Source organism: Taudactylus pleione, unplaced genomic scaffold (assembly GCF_031769625.1).
Source record: "Taudactylus pleione unplaced genomic scaffold, aTauple2 ptg000105l, whole genome shotgun sequence".
Lineage (NCBI taxonomy): Eukaryota > Metazoa > Chordata > Amphibia > Anura > Myobatrachidae > Taudactylus > Taudactylus pleione.
This window is the reverse complement of record NW_028284507.1, coordinates 6,906,746-6,933,736: the sequence shown is the minus strand read 5'-3', so window position 1 is coordinate 6,933,736 and position 26,991 is coordinate 6,906,746. Positions and strand designations below refer to the sequence as shown.

General features: G+C 44.6%; 1 protein-coding gene across 1 annotated transcript in view; it reads right to left on the bottom strand.

The window, feature by feature from the left end:
* ANTXR1 (ANTXR cell adhesion molecule 1) overlaps positions 1–1,836 on the bottom strand; it is a 214,361-nt gene extending 212,525 nt beyond the window's left edge. Inside the window, exon 1 of the mRNA XM_088470809.1 lies at positions 1,461–1,836. Coding sequence (XP_088326935.1) covers positions 1,461–1,606 — 146 coding nt within the window. The 5' untranslated portion in view covers positions 1,607–1,836. The remainder of the gene's footprint in view (positions 1–1,460) is intronic.
* Between the last annotated feature and the right edge of the window lie 25,155 nt (positions 1,837–26,991).

The window sequence follows — 26,991 nt, the reverse complement described above, 5'->3', positions numbered from 1 at the left end:
AACACCATGCCATCCAGAAAAGCTAAGAAGACCCACTGACCATTACCACAGACTGTATAGCCAACATCAGTGCTCGCTGGAAAAGTCTGCCATCTTTGTATATACCATCTTCGTTCAATAGCAGTTACAATAGCAAAAACTGGTTTAGTGATGTTATGTGCATCATATATAGTAAGTACACCACAGTGTTGGCATCAAATATTTATGACTAGACCGATCCCGACCCACCTAAACGACTGCCAATGTACAGAGTACACAAACATTTTTTAGTTCCAAATGATCCTTATGATTCTAAATCGCTCCGTCGGCAGACATCGGGCAGATCTCCATACACACTGCACTTTCTGAATGATGCCAAAGTGGTGGGACTGACATAGCATGTGCAGCACACGTTATGGCGGAAGCCAATCAGACGGGTATTTGTCCAACCGTCAGAACAAATCTAGGGCCAACCTGCCAGATTGAACCGAAAATCATGTAGTGTGTACCCAACTTATGACCTAGATCTACTGTGTCCACTACAGCCAATTTGGTGGAACGTTTGGTGGAAATATAGGGTGAGAAGTATACTATATACATTTGCATTAGTCATAAGCAATGTAGGATAGTAATTAAACAAATTATTTCTAGGATTTTCCTTCAAATCTCACTTCCCTAGACTGGTAAAAAATCAGGTGCTCCTGGCAGCAAAGCTCGGTTACCCCTCTTATGCTGGGTACACACTGATTCTCAGCCTGACATGGCTGTCAGATAGGGCCGATAATGTGTAGTGTGTACGCAGCACTAGGGCCCGACGGTCGATCCAAAACCATCTGATTGGCTCCCGATATAGCGTGTACTGCACACGCTATGTCAGCACCATCGTTTTGGTATTGTTCAGAAAGTAGTGTTTATGGACCTCGGCCCGATGTCTGCTAATTAATTAGCATCCCTCTTCCCTGAAAGCACAATTATCTGACAGTGTATGCAGAGACGAGACGATTTGGAATTGAAAGGATCGTTTTGGATCTAAATGATTATAGGGTACTGTGTACGCTGTATATCAGATCGTTAACATCGCTGGGCAAAATCTTAAAGTGTGTACTCAGCTTTAGCTTTCACCCTGGAGCACGTCAGGAGCTGACCCAGAATTTATACAGCAGACATTAGTCTGCTGCTGACTGGAGTCCAAGTCCTGAATTGCATAAGGGATCTATCAAAACAGCTGAGGATAAAATTGCAGTGATTTCATTGTTACATTGGCAAACGTCTCATATAACCTATTCACTGACAGGCAATTAATCAGTCCTCTTATAGCAGGCTGCTAAAGCAAGAAGAAACCCAACACCATATATATACAGTATGTGTGTGTGTGTGTGTGTGTGTGTGTGTATATGTATGTGATATATTTATATTCACATACAAACACTACAGATGTATTCAGTTACACAATGTGTCAAAATATTTAAATCAACACTTACTGGTCCAACACGAAGTACAGGTCAAAACCTCCATAGCAGGAATGCCCACCACTCTCTCCTGTCCCACCTTGGCTATCACAGGCTAGAATAAATGTAGCTAGGAGAAGTGGCTTAAACCCCAATTGGAAGGCACACAATCCAGCCATAGCTATTCCGGGCTTCTGAGAAACCTGCAGAAACTTTGCGCCTACAGATGTGCAATCCACTCTGACCAATTCCAGCTGCACTCCACTTGTGGAACTGTCCTTTGGACTTTCAGAGATCTTGCTTCCTTTCCACCTTCTCTCTGGGCTATTAGAATGAGTGTAGCACTGCCTGCATACCTCTGTTGTTGTCAGGAGTTTGCATCACATTTGTATGCTGCTCAGAGGAGGCACCGCTGTGCTCACTTAAATGGGATGAAAAGTTTTCCTTGACAAACTTTGCTTTGTCTAAACCTGCAGAATTTTTTTTGGTGCCAGAGTACAGTGTAAGAACAGTACAAATCCTGACACCTTGTGGTGGCAGAGCAGAATGCAGGCATGGTAAGTGTGTTACTGGTATTAGGGTCATGAAACATCCTGGTGATAACAGATAGGAAGACTTTGCTATAGTCATCAAACTTTTTGCTTTATTCTCATGGGAGCTTTCATGTGTTGGATACAATTTTTCAAGAGCTTGGTGAAAGAAATGGCCCAGTGTAATAATGCTCCAAATAATGGATCGCATGAAAGGAAGAGGTAGAGAATTAAGACCAAGGGGTATATTTATCAAAGTTCAATTTTGCATTCAAAGTTATGTTCAATTCAGCTCACCTGAAATCAAATCGAATGTAGAAGAAATCCCTGTCAAAATCCCACATTTACTAAAATTCGATTTTGGAAGTCTTTTTTAAATCAAATTCGATTTGGTTAGATTTTGAATAGTGATTTCTTGTTCGATTTTTGCATGCCCATGTCCAAAAAACCCTGTACTTTCCAAAACCAGCAGCGGACTCTTTCTAGCAGGGGTGCAATGCCACAGCCAGGGGTGCCGAGAGTGGGGGGGGACCGGGTACTAATTACCAGGGCCCGGGCTTGCTGGAGGGGCCTGGCGGTGGCCTGGTCCCATCGCCGCCCCCCCCTTTCTTGCATCACAGCAGCAGCACGCTGCTGTGTGCTGGGCTGCGCTGGTAGACTGCAGTCTCTTATGCCTGTGGGGGGAGTAATCACACTGATCGCACCCCCCACTGGCTATGCGCTCGGCTGAGGGGCTCAAAGCGCCCCCCTCCCCAATGCATAGTGCTGCTTTGCGGCACTGCAAAAACAAAAAAGTCTCCTAAGGGGCTGTGGCCACGCCTCCCATGATTAGGCCAAGCCCCCTTTAAACGGGTCCATCGCGTCTATTGGCGTGCCTGGCCACAGCCAAGGTACCCTTTCACCGGGTCTCCCGGTCAAAGCATTATACCTGACCTATAGTCAGCCCTGGGCAGGTGGGGACCCCCCCAAATAAAGGGATTCCCCCCTCTCCAGGGCACCCTAGGCATGGTCTGACAGCCCGGGGCTAACCCCGGCACCCTTGGCCGGTGGGTGTCAGATTGATTGTGTAAAAAATAGATTTATTAATATTGTTTTTTACAGTAGAACTAGAGGTCCCAGCAAGCCTCCCCCGCATGCTGGTACTTGGAGAACCACATGTACCGGAAAGTCCCCCGTATTTTTACAACCAGGACCGGTTCAGAAAAACCTAGTGCTGGTTGTGCTTTTAGGGGGGACTCCGAGTCATTTTGTTTTTTAATTTTAACACTTTACAACCTTTTTACACACAGAAACATGCACAGATCTCACTGAGGGGCGGCCAGCTGATGCCAGGGATCGTGCTTAGAATTGGGCTGATGGTGTCAGCAGCAGCTTCCTCCAGCAGCCTAGAGCGAATGATACCCATTAAGCGCACTCCCTGCTCGGCTCCATGCTGCAGGGGCAGATTTGGGCCGCTGGGTCACTTCCCTCCTCTCTCCTCAGGGCACTGCTCTCTGTGAGCACCGAGCAGCAATGGAGGGCGGAGGCAAAGGCCGGAGATATTAGACTGGTCACGGTGACTGATAGCCACCGGCGCAGTGCAGCTCAGCTCAGCTAGCTCTATGGCCACTGCACATGGTCCCGCCCCTACCATTCTCATTGGTGGCTTCTCACCTCTGCTGAAGTGCTGTGCTGTGGGACACTCACTTCCTCCATGGAGGCCACGCAGCGGTGGTGTAACAAATGACAGTACAGGATAGAGGACACCACACTACATTATCAGGGAATATCAAAGTGGGCCGCGCATATCAGCCCTCCACATCCTGATGACCTGCTCCTCGATTGTGTAAATGCTGTTTTACAGGAGGAAGGAAAAAAAAAAAAACAGGCACCATGGGTTACTGTGTATTGGGGGTTGTATGGAGGCACTGTGTGTACTGGAGGGTACAATGGGGGCATTGTGTGTACTGGAGGGTAATAAGGAGGTTCTGTGTGCACTGGGGTGAAATGGGGGGTGCTATGTGTACAGGTGTAATATGTGGGTGCTGTGTGTACTGGGGGCAATATGTGGGCATTGTGTGTACTGTGGGGGTAATATGGAGTACTGTGTGTACTGGGGCAATATGTTAGCATTGTGTGTACTGTGGGGGTAATAATATGGGGGTGCTGTGTGTACTGTGGGGGTAATATGGGGGTACTGTGTGTACTGGAATGCTGTGTGTACGGGGGTAATATGACGGTGCTGTGTATACTGAAAGGTATTATGGGGGTGCTGTGTGTACTGACGGCACAGTCGAATCTACAAAGTTCAGTAGCAGGGTTAGGGGGAGGGTTAGCGTTAGGGTTAGGCATTAAGGGGGTAGGGTTAGGGTGAGGGGAGGGGGCAGTTAGGTTTAGGCACTAGGGGGTGAGGTTAGGTATAGGCATTGGGGAGGAAGGGTTAGGGGTAGGGAGAAGGGAAGGGTAAGGATACCCGACTGACAGGTGTTGGTGTTCTAACCCTGGAAGGATGCCGGCATCGGGATTCTGACCGCTGGGATCCCGAGCACTGGCATCCCATACCCAACCCTTTGAATTGTGCAGCACTCCTGGCTCACAATAATTTACACTGACAGCGAATTGTGCATTAATGTTTCAGTGCCCTGTTTAGTAAAGCGGCACTTTCATCAGGATGATGTATAGGAGGGGGGGTATGTATGGTGTGCAGGGGGGGCATGTGTGGTGTGCAGAAGGTTGCATGTATGGTTATATAGGAGAGTGGCATGTATGCTGTGCAGGAGGGGGGCATGTGTGGTGTATGGCAGTGTGGCATAAATGGTGTTCATGAGGGGGGCATGTGTGGTGAACTATAGCTGGTTGGCATGTATGGTGTGCAGGAAGGGCTCATGTGTGGTGTGCAGGAGGGGGCATGTGTGGTGTGCAGGAGGGGGCATGTATGGTGTGCAGGAAGGGTGCATGTGTGGTGTGCAGGAGGGGGCATTTGTGGTGTGCAGGAAGGGTGCATGTGTGGTGTGCAGGAGGGGGCATGTGTGGTGTGCAGGAGGGGGCATGTATGGTGTGCAGGAGGGGGCATGTATGGTGTGCAGGAAGGGTGCATGTGTGGTGTGCAGGAGGGGGGCATGTGTGGTGTGCAGGAAGGATGCATGTGTGGTGTGCTGGAGGCAGGCATGTGTGATGTGCAGGGGTGGTCATGTTTTTTTGTACAGGGGTAGTTAGACTCATGTTGTTGGTTAGGGAGGAATGTGTGTCAGGGGGGAATTATAAAAATTTTTTGAGAAAAGCTAGTACAACTAAGGTTCTCTACTATCGCCTGCTCCATAATGAAGGTGGGCTTCATAACATACATTTGCTTTAAGCACCATGGCCATATCCTTCATCCATGTTCAGAGCAGTATTAAAGTAGATTCTACTTTATGTTAGAGTTGCATACATTTTATTTTAATAGTAACCTTACTGTTTACTCAAGATACATAGAGAAAATTAGAGTTACTGTACCTTTATTTAACCCAGTGGTTCTCAAACTCGGGCCTCGAGTCATGACCATAAACCGTTCACGTTTCTCAGGTCACACAGGTGTATTCATTAATCAGACACATTTTAAAAGATTCAAAAATAGAGCTAATTTTGCAACACATGATTATGTGAGGAGACCTGGAAAACATGCACTATTTGGGGTCCCGAGGATCAAGTTTGACAACCTATAATTTAACTGTTACCAAATTTCCTCTATTGAAAGTAATTGAATTCATCAGCAGATTTATTGCGAAAAAAAATTCTATACTGATGTGCTGACTTTATATGCACCCCAAAAAGTACTGACATGCTGGGTACCCCTCCAAAAAAGGTGTTGACATGCTGGGGTTCAGTGGTCATGGGTGCCCCCCTAAAAAGTGTTTTCATAGTAGGTTTCAGAGGTGCTACCTCTAATAGGTTTGTTTGTTGACTTGCTGGGGTGCTTATAGGTTTTGTTAGACTTTGGTAAACACGTAAGTATGGCTTTATGTAAATAAATTTAAGGAGTGTATTGGGGCATTAGGGGCTGTAAGTGAAGCTTTGCCTAGGGCACCTAGAAACCTCGCACCGGCCCTGATCATCTGTACATGCAGGCCAATCGGGACGATATTGTCAACTTTGCCTGTTCAGAGATGTGGCATGATGACTTCACTGAAAGACATCTTTCAAGTCGTTGGTGGTATAGATCGTTGCGTGTGTACCCAACATAAGTCTAATCTGGCGGCACAAAATATATATGTGCAAAGAGAATTCATGAAAGATTTAATTTTTCTTACTAGTCAGCTACAGTATATACCAGCTATATATATATTGTCGAAGCCGTATAATTGACAGGAGACAGGATCAGTTTAAAATTAGATCTGCGCAACGCCATTTTGCGAATGGCAACAAGACACCATTTTGTGACTGGCCGCCCAGCGCCATTTTAGTGAAACTCGCCACTATAAGTACATACGGCGATGCTATTTAGCGTTATGCGATTCCCACGCAATAGAAAGAAGTTAAAAGTCCTCACCACATAAATACAGACAGTCACTAAAACATATAAACTAATTATCCCTGCAGACACGCACCATAATGTACTCCACAAAACACATAGTCGCACAACGCTAACTTGCGTCTTTTCCCAATTCCCCAATACTTACACACTGTACACTTACATGAAAGGTTCCCTAGTATTAAAGTGTAATATTCAAGGTTTATTCATTGATTATTAATGTTGTGTAATAAAGGTTATTTGATATCTAAGGTTTAGTACATGGTAAGCAGACCGTGTCTGGTGTTGTACTGATCCACTGTATCTCCACAGATTTCCGGTACCATCGGTGCGAAGATCGGAACAGACGTCTGCAAACTATGGATTATAGAGAGTTAAAACATTAAATAGTACTCTGTAATGTTAGTAGCTTAGATTTGCATGCAGCGGGAAAAAGGATACAAAGGGTGGTTGGAGGCTGTTTGTGTCCATTTGAAATTGTCCTATAAACGATCCTGTAACAGAAGCATCGTGACGGAGAACCAATGGAATCATGCCAAATTTGTCTATTGTACTTCCAATCCCTGAAAGAGTATATATGTGCGCTCTCTGACCCCAATCGAGAATCTTCTTGCGGTGCTGTTGACGGAGGTTTCTAATGCTGATGCTGGTATCTGGGCCCAGAGCGCGTGCGTATATAACAACTGTACCTTGGGTTTGTATGATTTATTTGCACTAATTGTCTTTCGATCACAGCGTGTAACCATCTGTTTTTATGTTGAATAATAACTTTTTGTGCTTTGGAACCACATTCAAAGTCTGAAGGCATTTATTTACTGTGCGACTCATTACGCTAAATTGCGACAATTCTAGAAGGTATAGGAAGGATTTAGAGGGTATAGGCAGGATCTCATAGAGGTTTAAATTCGGTATCAATAGTTGGGGGCTTGTAGTGTGAATCACGCAACCGGTCACTCGGTAACACTCGATATCAATCTCTCAGCAAAAGGGTGGAGGCGCCTAACAGGAGAGCACATTGTGCCTTAAAAATCTGTTACCACTGTTGTTGCTGAGAGTGCGCTACCTGTTATTGTGACTTTAGGAGCGCTGATTGAGAATCCAGGGACGAGGGAGGAAAAAGTTTGTTTTCCTTCATCGATAGTTTTTTTTTGTTTTGTGTGTTAAACAGGGGAAGTTGCATTATTGTGTATGCAGCTAAGTCGCATTATAGCGTAAATGTCATAATACGTGTTGTGTAGTAGTCGCATTATTGTGTATGCGACTAGTCGCACAACAGTGTATACGTATTTCCGGTGTTGATGCCACGTGTTTTAAACAAAGCCGTTGAGATTGCATTATCAGTGTTGCCAATAGCTGGGTAAACGGGTATTTTTCTGTGCAGGAAAAAGTGTGTAACAGTGAGCATTTGTTGGATTAGGGTGTAACATGGTTCCTAAATGTTATGGGTATCGTAGGACCCTTAAGTGCTAGGCGTAAGAAGTGGCCTAGTGACTCTGTAGCAGCTTACCGTTTACTATACACATAACAGGTGTATGGGTTGTTATTTTTGTTAGGGTTCGGCTCTCAGTGTGATTACAGGATTCAGTAATTGATTAGGCTTATTTGAGCACTGTAATTGAACCGCATAGTTTTGGCTAAACTGTGATTGTGAATTGAAGAGAGGGTGGACGAAATCAACTGGAAAAAAAAGGGTAAGTATTACCCCCTAGCAGTTGAAAGGTGGTCAAAAAGGGATTCTGCGTGGAAGCAGCTTCTTCCATAGGTGTGTGGAAGCATCTAGATACTCTTCCATAGGGTTTGTGGATACGCCCTGTTTTCAAGACGTCCACAGGTAAGTGAAAGTGTCTTGAGTGTCTTTCATCTGTTTAAATCTTTATTGAAAAATGTAGGGGTTTTCCCAGGATGGGAGCCACGCAAACAGTAGAGATGTTAGACAATGATGTGCAGCTAATGGAAGTGCCGCTTGGGTCAGCACGCCGTATTATGCATACTAAGTACGGTGCTTATGCAATTAGGTACTGTGATGTATGGTTTAAGATGACGATGAAGAGTGTTAGACCGTTTCCCAGAATTGGTAGCTTTGATAAGGATGTATTGAACAATGTCCGAGATAACATCAGTATGGTGCATTCTCGAGTGAAAAAGGTAAAATATAACGAATGTTTAAAATTATGGCAGCATGAAGGGGATGCGCGGCTTAAAGGTGTGCAAGTGACGCAACCTAGCGTCGCGAACACGTTACCGGAAAGTACACCCGCAGCGCTAAACTGCAGTGCGTGCTCGCCACGAGATAGCGCACACGTGCAGCAAGGTAGCATTGTGGAAGGTATTGCCAGTGGTTCACGCGCACCACCGCCACCCTATGCAGATGGGGGTGCAGGTACAGTTGTTGAAAAAACTCATAAAAATGTAACAAATAATTTGTACCCTCTCTTAAGTAATCATAAGAAAAATGTTTATGATGTGGATGATGAGCCTATTGTTATGTCTGCCATTTCCCATGCTGTACACATGTTAGATGCTCCACCACGACAAGCACAAGTGGTGCCTCCATCTTCATCAGTGATAGTACAGGAAGTGTTAACATCCACTGCACCCGTAGAGGAAGTTGTTAACCCTATACGTAGCAGCAACAGACTAACCCCCAGCAAGGTAATAAGGTCAAAAGTAGCAGTGCGGCCGGTTTGCATCCCATCCGGACAATAACTGTTCCGAATGGGAATGCGGATGCGAACGGTGTAGTGCCCACAAGGGAAGTAGCAATGCATTGTCCTTGGACAAGAGCGGAGCTAAATTCCATAACGAAGGATTTCCCCGATCCCAAAAAAGAATTAGCCAAATGTCAAAGATTTTTGAAGAATTTGGGTAGTTCTCAGGAGCCAACCAATAAAGAGTGGCGAGTGGTGTTAAGGGCTTGTCTTCCACACAATACCGACGTGACAAAATTTATCACGGATTGTGTATTGGATGGAGATGTTCCCTTAACAGACGAAGTTAACCAAGGTAACATTTCCCGCATTGTAACTCAATTGGGTGTATATTTTCCAGTAGTAGTTAACTGGAGCAAAATTTTCACCATAAAACAAAAAGAGAGTGAATCTGCAGAAGATTATTGTAACTGAGCTCTGCAGGCTATCACCCAGTACACTGAGTTTGAAGATATTAAAGATAGCACTCACCACAGGGGAATGATTGTCACTGTACTTATGGATGGTCTAAAAGAGAACCTAAAGACCGGAGTTCAGACCTCACAGCCTGGCTGGAGGGGAGTCACTGTAGACACCCTCATAGAATCCGCTATTCAACATGACAAGAACATCTCTAAAAAGAGAGAGACCCAGAGTGAGAAACTAAAGGCTGTTAGTATTCAAGCTCTAGAAGGAATGACGGTAACACCCCAGCCAACAGACACACCTGCACCTACACCTGAACCTGCACAGCTACACGTCCTCACTAATCCTATACCATCACAAACACAGCTCTACCCCACTTATCACACACAACCACAACACCCTTACTATCCACAACCACCATATCTCCCTCAATAACCTTACCCATACCCACCACCTTTACCTCCTGCTCAACCCACACAGCAATCCTTTCATCCACCCCACTCATGGAAGTGCTTTAATTGCAACCAACTGGGACATGTGAGTAGGAACTGTACGGTGAAGAGGATAGGACCCCCTAACCAGGGAGTACCTGGATATCCCCATAACGGATATACACAGAGACCAGTAAATTTCCAACAGACACCAGCTCCAATTGTGGCTGTTAATGCTTTGTTGGAGAGTGGGAGTCAACGCTAGGGGTCAGGTCATACCTGTAGTCTACAGATAGTCAGGTTAACGGGAAAGTACTAGGGAAGAACCGGTAATGATGGTTGATGTAGCTGGTACTAAATATCCTTTTCTTGTAGACACAGGGGCGACCAGGTCAGTGATGAAATCTCCCGTTAATTTACAGGTAACCAACGAGACAGTACCAGCAATGGGCGTAACGGGTAAAGTGCAACATTATCCTTTAACAAAATCCACAGAGGTCACTATCGGGCCATTGCATACCAGGTATTCTTTCCTCTTGGCAGCAGCAGCCCCTACTAACCTACTGGGAAGGGATTTGTTATGTAAGATGGGATATGTCATATATTGTACCCCTGATGGTGTATTTTTAGATATCCCAGCGAGAGTTGCGCATGAGATGAGGGATATACTGGACACTCCCCAAAGGATAATGTATCACTCTACCAGTTTAAATGAGAATCCATCTCAGGTAGATCAAATGTTATTCCAGATTCACTTTGGACCAAGGATGGACAGGACACTGGATTAATGGCAAATGTAAGTCCCGTATTGGTAAATATAAAAAGTGGTAGGCAAGCTCCTAAAATTCCCCAGTACCCATTAAAACAGGAGGTAGAATTAGGGGTTTATCCCATAATTGAGCGATTGTTACAGCAGGGAATTTTAGTTCGTACAGCAAGTGTAGCCAACAGTCCCATCGTTCCTGTAAAGAAGAGTGGTGGGAGGGGTTATAGGTTGGTACAAGACCTTAGAGGGGTTAATAAGGTGGTAGAGAGCCAATTTCCCGTAGTGCCAAATCCAGCTGTCATTCTCAGCAGATCCCACCAAATGCAACCCATTTCACTGTCATTGACCTCTGTTCTGCTTTCTTCTCTGTGCCTCTTCATCCTGACTGTCAGTACCTATTCACCTTCACATACAGGGGTGTACAATACACATGGACACGATTGCCCCAAGGTTTCATAGACAGCCCTAGTATCTTTTCATAGCCCTTACACGACTGTTTACAATCTTTTCAACCTGCCAATGGATCTGTTCTAATACAATATGTGGATGATTTATTGTTATGTTCTGACTCGTTTATGTTATGTTTAAATGATACTAAACTTTTGTTGCTTCATCTCTCGCAAACAGGACACAAGGTTGCTAAGGACAAACTACAGCCATGCCTGTCCGGGGTTAAATATTTAGGACACTGCCTAACTCAGGGGTTACGACATCTCACAAATGACAGAATCCAGGCCATACAGAACATGACACTGCCGCAGAACCAACAGCAAATTCGTACCTTCTTGGGAATGTGTGGATACTGCAGAATGTGGATCCCAGGTTTTTCTATTTTGGCCTTGCCATTACAGGACATAGTCTCTTCCTCAAAGCCTGATCGTGTCATACACACAGAGGAATCAGAGCAGGCTTTCCTTAACCTTAAGGATAGTCTGACAAAAGCACCTGCTTTGGGAATACCTGATTATGAAAAACCTTTTGATTTGTATTGTATGGAAGCTGATGGGTGTGCAGCAGGTGTCCTCACACAAAAACATGGTGATGCCAGTAGGCCCGTAGCATACTACAGTGCACAATTGGACACTGTGGCAAGATCACTCCCAATGTGTTTAAGAAGTGTAGCAGCAACTGCTCTATTGGTCAGTAAGAGTAAGGATGTGGTACTAGGCCATGATATGATTGTCTATACTCCCCATGCTGTATCTGCTTTGCTAAACTCTGCCCAAACCAGACATGTCTCCTCAGCTAGGTTCACAAAATGGGAACTAGCCTTAATAGCACCTGCAAACATCACCATGAAAAGGTGTAGTACGTTAATCCCAGCTACGTATTTACCATATGTGCAACATGATGCACAAAGGGTGGAGAGAGGTGAGCAGCTGGCAACAGGTGAGTTCTGCAGGTATAATGATGCACATGATTGTATAGGATATCTGAATCAGACCTTTACTGCAAGACCTGACATACGGGATACACCTTTAGAAAATGTAGATGTGACATTTTACACGGATGGGAGCTGTCATAGACAGACTGACAATGGAGAGTTATGTACAGGTTATGCTGTTGTAAATGACGAAGACATCATAGAAGCCGAACCTTTAGGGCCACCACACTCGGAACAAGTGGCTGAACTGGTGGCACTAAAGAGAGAGTGTGAATTAGCGAAAGGTAAATCGGCTAATATCTATACTGACTCGAGGTACGCCTTCGGAGTAGTACACAATTTCGGTGCATTATGGCATCTGAGAAAATTTGACAGCAGCAGGCACACCAATCGCACACTCCAAACATATAAAAGGATTATTAACAGCAGTCCAATTGCCAAAGGCAGTGGCAGTAATTAAGTGTAAAGCCCATACATGTGAAGATGATCCAGTGTCACTGGGCAACAACAGGGCAGACGAAGCTGCAAAATGGGCAGCAGGGTTAAAAATGAATGTACCACCTGAACAAATTATGACTTTCCAAACAATTGATATGCTGAAATTAATTGAGATGCAAAATTTGTGTTCTACCCAGGAAAAGTCAGTCTGGAGGTCCAAGGGATGTGGGCAAGAGTCCTCTGGACTCTGGAGGGACGGACAAGGTAAGCCAGTAGCCCCCAAGGCATATTACCCAAGCCTGGCTGACTCATCTGGGAAAGCAAGGTATGTGTAAATTGGTGAGAGCATACTGGTGTGCACTGGGTTTTTCTTCCCAAGCGGAAAAGAGAGCAATGTCCTGTCTGACCTGCCCGAGGAAAAACATTGGGAAAACGATCCCTACCGAACCATCCCACATTCCTCCGACTGACGGATCTTTCCAGGTAATACAAATTGATTTCATCCAATTACCACCCTGCAGGAATCTCAAGTATGTATTGGTGTGCACTGATGTGTTTTCCAATTGGGTTGAGGCATACCCAGCTGCCACTAATACTGCTGCGTTTACTGCCAAGAAAATTGTTCAGGAGTTTATGTGCAGATACGGTATCCCTAAAATTATCGAGAGTGATAGGGGTACTCTTTTCACAAGTGATGTTTTTCAAAACATGTGTAAGCTGATGGGTATTAATAGTCGACTTCATACCCCCTACCGACCGCAAGCCAGTGCCAAGGTGGAGAGGATGAACGGGACTATTAAAAACAACTAAGTAAAAACATGGCAGAGACTGGAATAGGATGGCCAGAAGCATTACCGTTGGTCCTACATAGCATAAGGACCACTCCTAGACCCCCTCTAAATCTGTTCCCCTTTGAAATACTGTTTGGTAGACAACCTCATTTGATTATAAGTCCGCAGGAAGATTTGAAAGGTAACAACAAGGTAACTGTAAGGTATCTTATAACAATGAGTAAACAGTTGAAACAGCAACAGCAGAAACTGAAATTGTTGTCCCATGATATGCCTAAAACAAACTGTCATGATGTTGAACCTGGAGAATATGTTATGATAAGAAATTTCTTGCATTCAGGTTGCTTGACTGATCATTGGGAAGGTCCGTATCAGGTGTTGCTGACGAGTACCACATCTTTGAAGGTGGTCGAGAGAGATACCTGGGTCCATTCCACTAACTGCACGAAGGTCAACCAAACGGTGGAGAAACAAGGCGGAGACTAGGCTGATAACATGGACCTGTCGATCGCGAGCTTGTTCTGGGTGGGTTAAAAGGTTGCAGTGAGATATCTGAGCTAAAGAAATTTTGCACGTCCTTGCTGCGGCAATGGACTGGTATGCTGTGTTCATTTTTATATTCTCTTTGGGGATATCTGGTTTCTGTGATGGGGGACCAATAGAGGAGATGGGAGCTGATGGCAGAGTTGATGGAATAGAGTTGGAAGGAGGAGTACTATGCCAATCAGGGGAGTGTTTGACCAATCTTAGTACTGTAATTGTTATGAGATCTGCTATTTTGGATACTCTGGAACAGTGTGAAGGTCTATCGTCTGAGAATTATTGTATGTGTGAGTTCTGTGGGTCCATAATTGATGAGAGATGCATCCAACGGTGTCAACCAAAGTATAATCAGTATTGGGGTGGGTATCCTTTAGAGGATTATCACACCATGGTGGGCAAAAGTTTGAACCAAACCGACTGTTGGGTGTGCTCTCACGTGCCCCAAGCACAGCATAATGTAGGATTAGTGCCATTCCCAGAAAATGTCTCTGAAATTATAGAATCACAAAGAGGGCATGCACTAGATGGAAAATTTCTTAAGTCCAAACCACCCCATTTTAAACTCCACCAGTACCAAGTAGATAGATCACTTTTATGTTTAAACATCACCAACTCCAATGAACCAGGAAGTTGGGAGGTGACTGGAAATAACCAGTTGATGACCTTCTCACTAAGAGCTGATCATGAGCCTATGAATTATGAATTGTGACGTACAAATAGGTCAGGTGGAAGACACTTCCGATATAAATATGCACTGAGTAACACCAAAGAAATGATTGGTAGAGTACCAGAAATGTATTGTGCCAAGATATTACAATGAGAAACTTGTATGAGTCAAATGGGAGAACCTGAAGTAGGAACACTTGCTAGGGAAGTGTGTGGGTTATTGATTTACTATCTCTTATGTCTCCTCGATTATGTATATTTTATATGTGGAAGGAAAGCATATAAGTGGCTCTCTCCAAGTTCCGAAGGTTTGTGTTACCTGGGAAGAGTAGTCCCAGAGGTTATGACCCTTACACATGGTGAAATGCTTGGTATTCATAAAGGCATACCATCACCATATCTTCACACAAAGTATGAACACAGAGACAAGAGACATATGATACCTGGTGATGTGCACAAAGCCATACAGTTAATTAGTGAGACAACTGGCTTTCAAGTTTTAGTAGCACTGGATACCACCAGGATTGCTCGGGGTACATTAAATTTTAGATATATCCAAGACCTTGCTAAATTAATAGATAATATCGAGATGTATGATGACACATTCAGGTATACAGGTAGGGAGTTGCAAGCGCACAAGAAAGAACTGATGCAACACAGACTAGTGTTAAATTATTTAACAGCTGTCACTGGAGGGTATTGCGTAACTTTGGCCACCCAATTTGGAGTGAAGTGTTGCACTTATGTCACAAATGATACCAGCAACCCCAAGGAGGTGATAGACCGGAAGATGGATGAAATTCTGCAGCTAAATTGGAATTTCGAAAGAACCATAATGCTTCAGTGGCTGAAGTAGAGGAGAAGGTAGAGGAATGGGTTTCATGGTTGAACCCAGGGAAATGGTTCTCAAGTCTAGGAGAATGGGTCCAGGAAATGATTGCAAATATAGATAAACTCCTGATCACCATCCTGGTTGTCAGCATAGTAATTGGCATATGTGTCAGGTGTGTTCCTACTGTGTTGAAGTGTGGAAAATGTAAAAATAAGGTAAACCGGAAGAACAAAATTATGATGGTGGTCAGTAGTGACAATATGAATACTGAGGTAAATGTAGAACTGCATTACAACCCTGAACTACGAAATACCATCGTATAATGTATTATATTTAGACATGCATAAAATGTATTATTAAAAATGTTATTTTAAAACACCTTAAATAATGTAAGTCCCTATTCCCCCTCAAGACTTTCTTTATAGGATTGGTGCATCCCCACATCTTCCGCATGATCTCCCAAGATCCGTGGTGTGCGTATAAGGGTAGTTTTATGTCCCCTCCTAGAGACACATTATTGATGGATTGAGAACCACCTTGTGCCATCCCATAATATAACATTAAATAATATGTCATAATGTAAGATTTTTTTTTTTTAAATCAGTGTATGATAGCATGTTGTTTGCTATCAAAGGGTGGACTGTCAAAGCCGTATAATTGGCTGAGACAGGATCGGTTTAAAATTAGATCTACGCGACGCCATTTTGCGAATGGCAACGAGACGCCATTTGGTGACTGGCCGCCCAGCGCCATTTTAGTGAAACTTGCCACTATAAGTACATACGGCGATGCTATTTAGCGTTGTGCGATTCCCACGCAATAGAAAGAAGTTAAAAGTCTTCACCACATAAATACAGACAGTCGCTAAAACATATAAACTACTTATCCCTGCAAGACACTCACCATAATGTACTCTACAAAACACATAGTCGCACAATGCTAACTTGCGTCTTTTCCCAATTCCCCAATACTTACACACTGCACACTTACATGAAAGGTTCCCTAGTATTAAAGTGTAATATTCAAGGTTTATTCAGTGATTATTAATGTTGTGTAATAAAGGTTATTTGATATCTAAGGTTTAGTACATGGTAAGCAGACCGTGTCTGGTGTCCACAGATTTCCGGTACCATCGGTGAGAAGATCAGAACAGACGTCTGCAAACTATGGACTATAGAGAGTTAAAACATTAAATAGTACTCTGTAATGTTAGCAGCTTAGATTTGCATGCAGCGGGAAAAAGGATACAAAGGGCGGTTGGAGGCTGTTTGTGTCCATTTCAAATTGTCCTATAAACGATCCTGTAACAGAAGCATCGTGACGGAGAGCCAATGGAATCATGCCAATTTTGTCTATTGTATTTGCAATCCCTGAAAGAGTATATATGTGCGCTCTCTGACCCCAATCAAGAGTCTTCTTGCGGTGCTGTTGACGGAGGTTTCTAAAACTGATGCCGGTATCTGGGCCCAGAGCGCGTGCGTATATAACAACTGTTTCTTGGGTCTGTATTATTTATTTGCGCTAATTGTCTTTAGATCACAGAGTGTAACCATCTGTTTTTATGTTGAATAATAATTTTTTGTGCTTTGGAACCACATTCAAAGTCTGAAGCATTTATTTACTGTGCGACTCATTACGCTAAATTGCGACAATTCTAGAAGGTATAGGAAGGATTTAGAGGGTATAGGCAGTATTGCATAGAGGTTTAAATTAGGTATCAATAATATATATATATATACAGTCAGGTGCATAAATATTTGTGACATTGACAGAATTTTCATATTTTGGCCTCTATTCACCACCACAATGGCTTTGAAATGAAACAAACAAGATGTGCTTTAACTGCAGACTTTCAGATTTAATTTGAGGGTAATTACATCCAAATCAGGTGAACGGTGTAGGAATTACAATGGTTTCTATATGTGCCTCCCACTTTTTAAGGGGCCAAAAGTAATGGGACTATCAACTCTAAAGCTATTTCATGGACAGGTGTGGGCTATTCCCTCGTTATTTCATTATCAAGCAGGTAAAAGGTCTGGAGTTGATTCTAGGTGTGACATTTGCATTTGGAATCAGTTGCTGTCGACTCTCAATATGAGATCCAAAGAGCTGTCACTATCAGTGAAGCAAGCCATCATTAGGCTAAAAAAATCAAAACAAACCCATCAGAGAGACAGCAAAAACATTAGGTGTGGCCAAATCAACTGTTTGGAACATTCTTAAAAAGAAAGAACGCACCGGAGAGCTCAGCAACCAAAAGACCCGGAAGACCACGGAAAACAACTGTGGTGGATGACAGAAGAATTATTTCCCTGGTGAAGAAAAACCCCTTCACAACAGTTGGCCAAATCAAGAATACTTTCCAGGAGGTAGGTGTATATGTGTCAAAGTCAACAATCAAGAGAAGACAAAGTCAACAATCAAGAGTGAATATAGAGGGTTCACCACAAGATGTAAACCATTGGTGAGCCTCAAAAACAGGAAGACAAGATTAGAGTTTGCCAAACAACATCTAAAAATGCCATTACAGTTCTGGAACAACATCCTATGGACAGATGAGACAAAGATCAACTTGTACCAGAGTGATGGGAAGAGAAGAGTATGGAGAAGGAAAGGAACTGCTCGTGATCCAAAACATACCACCTCATCAGTGAAGCATGGTGGTGGTAGTGTCATGGCGTGGGCATGGATGGCTGCCAATGGAACTGGTTCCCTTGTATTTATTGATGATGTGACTGCTGACAAAAGCAGCAGAATGAATTCTGAAGTGTTTCGGGCAATGTTATATGTTCATATTCAGTCAAATGCTTCAAAACTCATTGGATGGCGCTTCACAGTGCAGATGGACAATGACGTGAAGCATACTACAAAAGCAACCAAAGAGTTTTTTAAGGCTAAAAAGTGGAATGTAATGCAATGGCCAAGTCAATCCCCTGACCTTAATCCTATTGAGCATGCATTTCACTTGATGAAGACAAAACTGAAGGGAAAATGCCCCAAGAACAAGTAGGAACTGAAGACATTTGCAGTAGAGGCCTGGCAGAGCATCACCAGGGATGAAACCCAGCGTCTGGTGATGTCTATGCATTCCAGACTTCAGGCTGTAATTGCCTGCAAAGGATTTGCAACAAAGTATTAAAAAGTGAAAGTATGATTTAGGATTGTTTAGTTTGTCCCATTACTTTTGGCCCCTTAAAAAGTGGGAGGCACATATAGAAACCGTTGTAATTCCTATATCGTTCACCTGATTTGGATGTAATTACCCTCAAATTAAATCTGAAAGTCTGCAATTAAAGCACATCTTGTTTGTTTCATTTCAAAGCCATTGTGGTGGTGAATAGAGGCCAAAATATTAAATTTCTGCCAATGTCCCAATATTTATGCACCTGACTGTATATTAGGGGTGAGCGGGTTCGGATTTCTGAAATCCGAACCCCCCGAGCCCCCCCGATCCGAGTCCGATCCGAGTCAGGCTCGACTTTTCCCGCCTGACTCGGATTCTGAAATCGAGGCAAAACGTCATCATCCCGCCTTTCGAGTCTCGCGGGTTTTGGATCCTATATAAGGTACCCACGTCGGCGCCATTTTCTCACTCGGCTGTGGACAGTGAAGAGGGAGGGTGGGAGTTAGGGCTGGCTGGGCTGTGTAGTGTAGTGCAGAGTAGTGTTGTGCTGTGCTGTGCTGCGCTGTGCTGTGCTGCTGTTGTCCATAGGGGCTGTGTCCACTACTTCAAAGTCCATAAGGGCTGGCTGTGTTGTGCTGTGCTGCTGTTGTTAATAGGGGCTGTGTCCACTACTTCAAAGTCCATAGGGGCTGGCTGGACTGTGTTGTGCAGTCAGTTGTCTATAGAGGCTGTGTCCTCTCCAAAGTCCTGTGCAGTGTCCCAGTCCTAAAGGGGTGCTGTAGTGTTGTCCAGGGGGTGCTCTGTTCGTCAGGGGTGCTCCCCCCAAGTGCTAAAAGAAAAAAAAAAATTTCTGTGTTTGTGAATTGTGTGCGCAGTAGCCGCAAGTGCATCAACAAAGTAGTGCCAAGCGTGCGCCTGTGTCATAAGTAAAGGGCCGTCTGGCTTGACCGTTAAAGGGTGCTGTAACCCCCAAAGTACACTCCAAACCAAATAAAAAAATTTTTTCTGTGTTTGTGAATTGTGTGCGCAGTAGCCGCACGTGCATCAACAAAGTAGTGCCAAGCGTGCGCCTCTGTCATAAGTAAAGGGCCGGCTGGCTTGACCGTTAAAGGGTGCTGTAACCCCCAAAGTACACTCCAAACCAAATAAAAAATTTTTTTCTGTGTTTGTGAATTGTGTGCGCAGTAGCCGCACGTGCATCATCAAAGTAGTGCCAAGCGTGCGCCTGTGTCATAAGTAAAGGGCCGGCTGTCTTGACCGTTAAAGGGTGCTGTAACCCCCAAAGTACACTCCAAACCAAATAAAAAAATATTTTCTGTATTTGTGAATTGTGTGCGCAGTAGCCGCACGTGCATCAACAAAGTAGTGCCAAGTGTGCGCCTGTGTCCCATAAGTAAAGGGCCGGCTGGCTCATTTCTTAAAGGGTGGTGTAACCCACAAAGTGCACTAGTCTCCAACAAAAATAAAAAATTATTTTCTGTGTTTGTGTGCGCCTTAGCCGCACGTATATATTAATATAACATAAATGGAGGACCAAACTTTCTCCGATAAAAATAAAATAGGGGAAGATCAAGAACCACTTCCTCCTAGTGCTGAAGCTGCTGCCACTAGTCATGACATAGACGATAACATGCCATCAACGTCGTCTGCCAAGGCCGATGCCCAATGTCATAGTAGAGGGCACATACAATCCCAAATGACAAAGTTCAGGAAAATGACCTTGAAAAAAACATTTAAATCATCTGAAGAGAAACGTAAACTTGCCAATAAGCCATTTATGACACGGAGTGGCAAGGAACGGCTAAGGTCTTTCCCTATGTTCATGACTAGTGGTTCAGCTTCACATGACGATGGAAGCCCTCCTCCCGCTAAAAAAATCAAACGAGTTAAGCTGGCAAAAGCACAGCGAAGAACTGTGCATTCTAAGAAGATATCACAAATCCCCAAGGAGAATCCAAGTGTGCTGGCGGTTGCGATGCCTGACCTTCCCAGCACTGGACGGGAAGAGGTGGCTCTTTCCACCATTTGCACGCCCCCTGCAAGTGCTGAAAGGAGCACCCACAGTCCACTTGCTGATATGCAAATTGAAGATGTCACTGTTGAAGTACAACAGGATGAGGATACTGGTGTAGCTGGCACTGAGGAGGAAGTTGGCGAGGAGGATTCTGATGGTGATGTGGTTTGTTTAAATCAGGCTCCGGGGGAGACAGTTGTTGTCCGTGGGATGAAAAAGCCCATCACGGTCATGCCTAGGCAGAAGACCAAACATTCCACCTCTTTGGTCTGGCAATATTTCTATCCAAATCCGGACAACAACTGTCTTGCCATATGTACCATATGTAAAGGTGAAATAAGTAGGGGTAGGGACGTTAGCCACCTAGGAACATCCTCCCTTTACTGTCAAGTTCAGAAACTTTGGCTCAGACCGTAAGCAGTCCAGGGTCACCTAAATCCCTTTTTCCTGTTTTATCCAAGGAATCGGTGGATGAGGAGGATGAGGACGACATCTTGCCTCCGTAGAACCAGTTTGTGCAGGGACACATTAATTGCCAGCTTGTTTTGTGGGGGCCCGAACAAACCAATCATTTCAGCCACAGTCATGTGGCTGACCCTGGCGCTGAAATGATTGGTTTGTTAAGTGTGCATGTCCTATTTATACAACATAAGGGTGGGTGGGAGGGCCCAAGGACAATTCCATCTTGCACCTCTTTTTTTTCTTTGCAGTATGTACTGTTTGGGGCCTAGTTTTTCATACTGCCATACTGTCTGCCACTGCAGTGTCACTCCCAGATGGGCCACGTGTTTGTGCCGCCCACTTGTGTCGCTTAGCATAGTCTACCTCGGTGCAACCTTTTGGCCATAAAAACAATATTGTGAGGTGTTCAGAATAGACTGGAAATGAGTGGAAATGAAGGTTATTGAGGTTAATAATAGCATAGGAGCAGAAAAACCCACAAATTCTGTGATTTTAGCTGTTTTTATGCTTTTTTTTAAAAAAATACAGATCCAAAACACAAAACCCAGAACCCAAAACACGGAAGGGTGGTTTTGGCAAAACCAATCCAGATCCAAAACACGAAGAAAGATCCAGATCCAAAACCAAAACACGAAAAGTGGCCGGTGCACACCCCTACTGTATATACATATAAAGATGTGCAGGTCCGGATTCCTGAAATCCAAACACATCCGAATTTAGGGGTTCCGAGTAGAAACGGTTCAAGGTTCGTATTTCACTTTTCGTGTCCCGGTTCGTACTGAGACAGACGCTGGACCGATTTGGTCGCAGCAGTCCACTGTTTTTATTAACTGCGCCATAGCCACATGCACAGTGTGGGAGAAGCCACAGCCTGATTGAAATTTGGGGGAGGAGACTGGGACCATTGCACAAAATGTGGCAACCATGCTGAGTAAACTTAGGGTTACCCAGATGGCCGATGCCTGCCCAATGGCCGTGATGGTGACCTGATGCTGTGTCTTCAGACACAGCCAGCTTATCACAGATGCCAGCAACTTACACAAGACTCCTCCTGCGGCTGTTGCATATTTTTGGATAGCCGCTGCATAAAAAGACTGGTGGCGCCAATGGCATCCACTGCTAAATCAGGCCCATGGTTACATTTGGTATTTAAATAAAACTTGCAAACGTAGCGTAAAGCTGTGTTAAAATTAGGAATGTGCGCCGACCCCCGTGTTTTGGTTTTGATTTTAGATCTGTATCTCCTTTAAGGTTTTGGATCTGGATTTGGTCTTGCAAAACCACCCTCAAGTGTTTTAGGATCTGGATTTAAAAAAAAAAATAGATTAAAAGCTTTAAAAACAGATAAAATCATGTCATTAATGCAATCCAAAACCCGAAATTCAGATTTAAAATCCGAATTCCGAACCGCAAAAAGATCAGAACCACGTCACGGATTTACCCGAATCTCCTCAAGAGATCAGAACCGCGACTCGGATTTACCCGGATTCACGAAATTCGTGTGGATTTGGATTTCTGGAGAACTGAACCGCACATCTTTAGTTAAAATGAAGAGACATGGGTTAGGCTGGAAAAACAAATAGAAATATGCAATTTCTTTCTACATGTTATATAGGTGTCCAGTACACTAAGAGGGAGGGCGAAGCTGCCCTGATTTCACTGTTTGATTTTATTTATTTCAGTAGAGAGTAGAGATTAGCGACTCAGTTTTTGAGAAAATCAAACACACCTAAATGTATGGGTTCTGAAACTAACGGAGTCCCAGTTCAGAATCACGTTGGGGTTCCGAATGGAATCGAGTCCTGACAATTCAGAACTCAGATTTAAAAAACGGATCTTGTGTGTTTTGGATTGCATTTAGGTCCCTCCCTCATGATTTCAGGTGCTGTGAGGTGGACAGAATTGATTGAAAGTGGCTGGAAATGAAAGTTGTTAATGTTAATAATATTATAGGATCAACAACAGGTCCGGGCCTTTCATCAATAAGGTAAAGCAGGAGATATCACAGGTATCTCCTGCTTACCTTCCTCTGGCGGAATGGCCTGCTGTCCCCATACACTAGTATCACAGATATCTCCTGCTTACCTTCCACTTGTGGAATGGCCCGCTGTCCCCATACACTAGTATCACAGATATCTCCTGCTTACCTTCCTCTGGCGGAATGGCCCGCTGTCCCCATACACTAGTATCACAGATATCTCCTGCTTACCTTCCTCTGGCGGAATGGCCCGCTGTCCCCATACACTAGTATCACAGATATCTCCTGCTTACCTTCCACTTGTGGAATGGCCCGCTGTCCCCATACACTAGTATCACAGATATCTCCTGCTTACCTTCCTCTGGCGGAATGGCCCGCTGTCCCCATACACTAGTATTACAGATATCTCCTGCTTACCTTCCACTTGTGGAATGGCCCGCTGTCCCCATACACTAGTATCACAGATATCTCCTGCTTACCTTCCTCTTGTGGAATGGCCCGCTGTCCCCATACACTAGTATCACAGATATCTCCTGCTTACCTTCCTCTGGTGGAATGGCCCGCTGTCCCCATACACTAGTATCACAGATATCTCCTACTTACCTTTCTCTCCCAGAATGGCCCGCTGTCCCCATACACTAGTATCACAGATTTCTCATGCTTACCTTCCTCTGGCGGAATGCCCCGCTGTCCCCATACACTAGTATCACAGATTTCTCCTGCTTACCTTCCTCTGGCGGAATGCCCCGCTGTCCCCATACACTAGTATGGGGACAGAATTCATCAAGCTCCGAAAATACAATATTTACCAAGCTTGACTCCGGGAGCATTCGCCATTTTCAGATGGCGTTTGCTCCCGCGTCGGGCTCTCAACCCACTCCTTCCCTGGGGGAACGAGTCCCGGGCTGCGAAGAGGGATCCTTTCAGATCCCTGTGACCCTGTCCTGCTCCTTCTGCCGGACATCGGGGATCTTATGCGCATGTGTAACCTGTAGGCTATGCATGCGCACTTGTCTTACTGCCCCAAAAGGTAAAATCTGCTTCATTTTGTATTCTTCCTGTTGTTGTACTGAGATGGATTAGGGAGGAGTTTAGGGAGATGTGATGGGAAAAAATTATTGATTACTGGAGGTTTTAATAAAGAAACATGAAATATATTAGAGACTGGGCTTGCGTACAAGCCTAAATCAGGCCCTATGTCTGGATTATTCTATTTTGAACCATGACATGTGCCCTTTGATGACTGTGCCTGTGAGATCTTCCTTGCCTGTTATTTACCTGCTGACAATCCACTATATACTGAACTTTATAGAGACTGTCTTATACCCTATGGAATAAATGTATGAGTTTTATTATGATTAGTCCCTGATTCATATGTATGGTTTACCTACTAAGTGGACTGTTTTTATCTCATATATCAGTTTATATCCCTGTGTTCAATATGCAGTACAAGCATTTATAGGGAACGGCAGCTGCTGGAGAGAGTCCGGCGGCATCACGTGACTGGGAGGGGGGATCTAGCGTCACCTACCCGCAGACCTATGTATGGAGGCCTGGAGCAGTCAAGCTGTCAGCCCGTGCGGACACTGCAGAGCAGGGAATGTCAGCTGCTGGAGAGAGCCCGGGGGCATCATGTTACTGGGACGGGGGATCCGGCGTAACCTACCCGCAGACCTGTGTATGGAGGCCTGGGGCAGTCACGCTGTCAGCCCGTGCGGTGCAGGGAAGGGCAGCTGCTGGAGAGAGCCTGGCAGCATCACGTGACCGGGAGGCGGAGGTGTCAGGCGCCAACTGGAAGATGAAACGCTGCGGCCCGCGGCCATTAGCTGGGAGATGCTGATGGAGGTCACTGGGCCAGCAGCTGCGGTGCGCACACACAGCGCGTCCTGCTGGACCCGGGTACTTTTAAAAAGTGGGTCCCTAAGTGCATGTAGCACGTAAATACGCGCTATAGCTCGTATTTAGCGAACCCTGGGAGATTGATGAATATTAGGGGTTCCTATCGGACCCCTGATGATGAATGGCCCAGAAACTAAAACATGCAGAAACTAGTGTTTCCGCATGGTTACCGGACCATTTATCGTTTGATGATTAGGCCCCCCATTGCCTACTATCTGCCCTATCCTTGTCCTCCATACCAACTCCCAAGTCACGTTCCCATGTCTGCTCAAAGGGTTCCTTGAACTCAGAAGGTGAGGTAGATAGCAACGAGTATCCTATTAACTTTTTTTTTAAATGAATACAAGGAACAATCTAAAACATTTTGTGTAATATTTAAACATAATTTATAAAGCTTTATTATTGTTAACAAATCATGAGGATAATTGTAGTAACAAAAAATGTATGTTCTGTGTAATTATATTATATCATTGTATAATATATCAAAGACTCAGCCACAAGGAGTGGGACCGTCCCCACACAGGATGCGAGAAATCAAAGTAATGTATGGTTCTTTTATGGTAACAGCTTCATTTAATTCTCACTAGAGTCACATCAAATTAATGTTTTACTGGAGATGTGTGCGTGTTTTCCATATGACTGTTACATCTTTAAAGAAAAACCAGAACAAAAGATTATTTAATATCCTGTACATGCTGATAATCACAGTTTTACATCATTTAATGTACTTTTTTATTCTGACACAGCTGTGCTTGGTTTACTGAACGCAGCTTGGATTGTAGAACTCCGGCTTTTTTGTTGGGTAATTAAAGGGAGAACTTTAAATGTGTATGATAATGTCTAAAGCTATTTTACCCTCACTGGACCTCATTTAGGGAGTGCAAGCAGTGGTTAGGGCAAAATCTTCTTTGATGACGTCACATCCCTCAAGATCCATAGGACGTATTTCAGGCAGCACAGTGACACAGGAAGGGCAGCACAGTGACACAGTAGTTAACATTTCTGCCTCACAGGATTGAGGCCATAGATCCAATTTCAGTCATGGAAACATATGTATGGAGCTTGTATGATCTCCACATGTTTGTGAAAGGATTTTTCTGTTTCCTCCTACATTGCAAAACATGCTAGTAGGACACAAATACATGTATTGCTACAGACTTGGTATTGGCCAGGCTTGCTGGAGGAGCCCAGCGGGGGCCCGGGTCTGTTGCCGCTCCCCCTACCTTCTACCTATCAGCAGCCTACATTACGCTGTTGTGTGTTGGGCTGCAATGGGAAACTGCTCGCTGCTACTGGGCAGCAGCAGTCTCCTCTCCTCTGCCTGTGGGGGAAGCGATCACGACTAAGTTTTTTTTCTCTCTTCTAAGGGGGCGTGGCCATGCCTCCCGTGAAAAGGCCACGCCTCCTTCCCCAGGCCCAGGTTGGCTCTTAACGGCCCTGGCAATGTATAAAGCTTCAAAAGCACATGTATTGAAGACAGAACTAATGTCCCTTCACTCTCAGGTTAACTTTCAGCTATAAGCTGCTGGCAGATCCTATGGTGTTGATAGGTGTCAGGGGTGTGCGATGGAGGTTAGTCCACACAGTAGATAACATAATCAGGGATTGGTTTATTAACCAGTAGAAAGCATGTGCAGAGTAACACAGGGATAATCAGTATGCAGCAGGTACACAATGCATTACCTCTAGATGCAGATGGGAACGTATAGAGTTAATGCAGGTGTTGTAGCACACTCTTATGTGATTATTGTGGTGCGCTGCATATGCACACTGTAGTGTTGGCAGTGGGATATATGTCTATACACACGCACAGAGCAGTGGTGATGTAGTGGATTTTGGGGTCTGTATAGGGCAGTCACAAACTCCGTTATGGAGGGACACTCTCATGGGTACGTCCATTACTTTCCCAGGTGGAGGAGCCCAGTCTCATTTCCCAGTCCCTTTGAGTCTCAGTCTAATTCCCTCAGCTCCATCTCCCCCCCCCATCATCTGCATACCTGCACCGCCCACGTTTCTCTGGCCTAGCCCACACTTATCTGCAGCGGCGCTCTGTACGACTATGCTGTTCTTCCCGGGTTGTCAGCCCAGAGCCAACCCCGGCTCC